Source organism: Physeter macrocephalus, chromosome 18 (assembly GCF_002837175.3).
Source record: "Physeter macrocephalus isolate SW-GA chromosome 18, ASM283717v5, whole genome shotgun sequence".
Taxonomy (NCBI): domain Eukaryota; kingdom Metazoa; phylum Chordata; class Mammalia; order Artiodactyla; family Physeteridae; genus Physeter; species Physeter macrocephalus.
The window spans coordinates 2,981,653-2,985,206 of NC_041231.1; the positions used below are offsets into that span (position 1 = coordinate 2,981,653).

At 63.6% G+C, this 3,554-nt stretch overlaps 1 protein-coding gene across 1 annotated transcript in view; it reads right to left on the reverse strand.

Moving 5' to 3' along the window:
* Nucleotides 1–1,247: 1,247 nt before the first annotated feature.
* TSPAN32 (tetraspanin 32) overlaps nucleotides 1,248–3,554 on the reverse strand; it is a 21,638-nt gene continuing 19,331 nt past the window's right edge. The window contains exons 8-9 of the mRNA XM_055079832.1: nucleotides 3,136–3,206; nucleotides 1,248–2,714 (exon numbers count right to left, since the gene is read on the reverse strand). Of these exons, the coding sequence (XP_054935807.1) occupies nucleotides 2,423–2,714; nucleotides 3,136–3,206 (363 nt within the window). The 3' untranslated portion in view covers nucleotides 1,248–2,422. The remainder of the gene's footprint in view (nucleotides 2,715–3,135; nucleotides 3,207–3,554) is intronic.

The window sequence follows — 3,554 nt, forward strand, 5'->3', positions numbered from 1 at the left end:
TCATCCAGTCTGAGTCTGGAGGCCTGAGACCCAGGGGAGCGGATGGTGTAAACCCCAGTCTGAGGGCAGGAGGAGGTGACAGGAGCTGTCCCAGCTCGAGGGGTGGGGCCAGAAAAGGGCACGTTCTCCCGCCCCTGCCTTGTGTTCTGTTCAGGCCTCGGGGACCAGATGGTGCCCTCCCACCTGCTCTCCTGCGTCTGCGATTCAGTGCTGATCTCACCTGGAAACACCCCCCACCCCCAGACTCTCCCAGAAGTAATGTCCCACCCGGGCGCCCGGGGCCGGTCACGTCGACACAACCGTAGACATCACGGGCCCCTCCCTTGTGGGGGAGGGTAGCGACTGTTCCCACTGGACTTGGGCCTCGTTCTGGATTTGGATTTTCTCCCCTGCATGCACCGCGCTTTCCTTATTTACTTACTTAAAGCCTTATTTGCTGTCCCGGTTCCTCACGCATCATTGTTTCTGGCCAAGGACCTGACTCTACAGTCAAAGAAACAAGGCAATGGGAGGTGCCCATGGGCTTCCCGAGGGCCACCATGTACCCTGCTCCTCAAAGGAGGCGACCTTGAGGGACGGTGGCCTAGTCTTGGGCATCATTTAGGACCATGGCCGGGGGACAGTGCGGGGACACTGACGCCGTGTCCTGCAGGACACGCGAGTCAGCAGTGCCTCTTCCCCTGAATCAGGGTGCATGGGGGGGAGGTAGGGTTGGGGGGCGGCACCCTTACTGTGATTAGAGCGACTGAGTCACTCACAAACATTTCCCTCTCGGCCCTGTTGGTCCCCGCTCTCCTGGTTTGGCCATTTCAGCAACCAGCAAAGGAATGCTTTGAACAAAACAATGGTGTCCTTGAGTTGGAAGCTGGGTGGGGGGTTCCACCTGGCCCACTCGGGGCTCCTCTGCCACTGGGTTAAGAGGCCACGAAGGGGGCCACGGGGATGGCTGGGTGATCCTATCAAGAGGAAACAAGGTGTTACTACTGAGCGCGGGCGAGCCGAGGGGTTCCCCGGGTCTCTCATCCTGCGCTTCTGGTGATGAGAGTAGGTGGCCCAGGTGACCACAGGATGGAGACCTTCCTTCCCAGCTCTGTCCCCGACCAAGAGTGGGCTCGCCCAGCAGGGGAAGCGCTCGGACCCATGAGAGGACGCGGACAGGGTGGTGGAGCAGGGAAGCCCGGAGGTCGGTCACAGCCTCGTGGCCACTGCAGAAAGGAGCATCGTTTACTGCTTCCGGCAAAGCCCTTTCTCCTGCGGTGTCATGTACAGAATTTTCTACAGAATTTAACTACATTCCCCTTTCTTTCCACCACTGCTGTACACAGGAATTTAGCTGGTGCTTCTTTAAAGTTTATTTTGTCTGATGAGAAGAACGGGACCAGGAGAGGCGCGCACATCCCCGGATGCCCTGGACGGTTATCAAATGCAGAACCGTTGGACTTCCGGCACATTCCTTGGGGGCAAGGCCTGTGCGCCTTCAGTGGTAGGAGAGCTATTTGCTTCATCCTGGCCGAGCGCCGTCTTGTTTTTGGAGGTGTAAGTGTGGGAAGAGAGTGTGTGTGTGTGTGTGTGTGTGTGTGTGTGTGTGTGTGTGTGAGATTGGAAACACAAGGGGAGGACTGCAGCGGGCGTTGGTCACTTGGTCCCTTTTTGGTTTTGCTCATCACAGAGGGCTGCTTCTTACTGGGGAGGCACCCGACTTTGTTGGTTTCGACGGGGGCAGGGCTGAGCTCCCTCTATGGAAGTTAAAAGGGCCCCGCGGTCCCTTCTCCCTCGTCAGTTACGCTGGGGCCTCGGCCTAGGCTGGGCCAGTCTGGCGTCCCACCCGGGACTCGGGGTTTGAGCCAAGGATGCAGATTGTCGGGGACGGTTCGTTAGAGAGAACTCACCGGCCGGGTAGTCGGATGGCCACGGGGACAGGCCGTGGCAGGTGGGATTTCTCAAATGCACTCCCCAGAGCCCGTGAACACAGTACCACTACAAATGTGATTTCTCTGTACGGCAGGAATTTTCCCCGGGTGGCCCTCATCTACACACGTGAGCCTTTGCAAGCAGACTGTCCTCCAGCCTTGGGGAGAGTCGGAGGAATTCCCAGCAGGAGCAGGAACCCACCTGCCGTGCTGACTTGAGGATGGAGGGGAAGGGGTCTCGGGGAGCACGGCGGCCCCGCAGACAGCGGGCAAGGAAGGGACGTCAGTCCTACAGCCGCGCAGAACCGAACTCTGGCAACAGCCTGACCCAGCCTGGAGTGGGTCCTCCCCAGAGGCTGCGGGGGGAGCCCAGCCCAGCCCAGCCCACCCCTGGGTTTGACCCTGTGAGACTCAAAGCAGAGCCCAGCCAAGCTGCCCTCTGCTTCCTCTGTCCTGGCTCACCTCCCAGCCTGTTCCCAGAGTCTGCAAATGGCCCCTGGTGCCCCGTCTGCTTACATGGAGGCTGCTTGTCTGGTGGGGTCCCCTCCCTCCCCATCCCACCACCATGTGGAGGAAAACAGCTCATCCCCTCCTGGTAAGGAACGCGTGCGGGCCGAGGCCAGAGCGTCTCTGTCGCTCCTGTGCGTAGGCAGGTGGGTGTCCTGGAGCAGCGGAGGGTGACCCGAGCGACTGCTTGGACCCCGACGGCCCCTGAGAGCATCTGCTTGAGACGGGTGATGAGGGGCGGGCGCCTCCCGGCAGCGTCTGTAGAAGCGGGGCTCCTGGGGCTGGCAGCCGCGGGCCCTAAGGGGCAGAGGGGCCGTGAGGCCGTTGGAGGGCGCAGAGGGGCCAGGCCGGGGTGCCTGGGCAGGGAGGGCGCCCAGGTGGCCAGGGCGGAGGGGCTGGGTCAGGGAGTGGGGGGGGTGGGGGGCCCCCAGAAGCGCCGTCTCTCCATGTCGGTGGACCTGGCAGCTGTGAGGCCAGGTCGCGCAGCATGGGGGCCGCAGGGTGGGGTGCATGCTGCCCCTCCCTCAGTGGGCCCAGCCTCCCCCAAAGCACGTCCTCTGGAGAGCTGGCCTGGCCCGTGGTCCGGGGGTCCCACTGGCCGGGCAGAGGCGGAGATCTCGGGAGCGGGGGAGGGGGGCGCGTGCTCTCTGCCTGCCCGCCTCCAGCTGCAGGGCTGTAGGACCCCCCTGGGGAGGCGGGGAGGGGCGGGCGGGCCTACCGTGGGCTCAGGGTGTATTTGCCCGAGCGGATGGCAAACCGGAGGAAGGCACCGAGAAGCACCACATATACCTGGGGGGAGGTGGAGGCACCTGCACCAGCAGCCCCAGGGGAGGGGGCTCACCGCCCCCGGAGGAGGTCACTGGGCTGGGCAGGGCTCCCAGCCGTCCAGGGAGGGGAATCAGGGAGGCCCTGTCACCCCGCAGGCCTGCTCCTCCCAGCTCCCCGCTTAGGGCAAGCCTTGCTGCTCCCCAAGACCCGCGATCTGACCTGGGGCTGCCCAGCCCTGCCCTTCCGTCTGAGGGGGCGGGGCACAGGCAGGTGGGGGCGGGGCGGGGCGGGGCGGGGCTGAGAGGGTACCATGGCGGCGAGGCCGAGGCCGATCAGGGTGGAGACGACCCTTCCGTCTGAGGGGGCGGA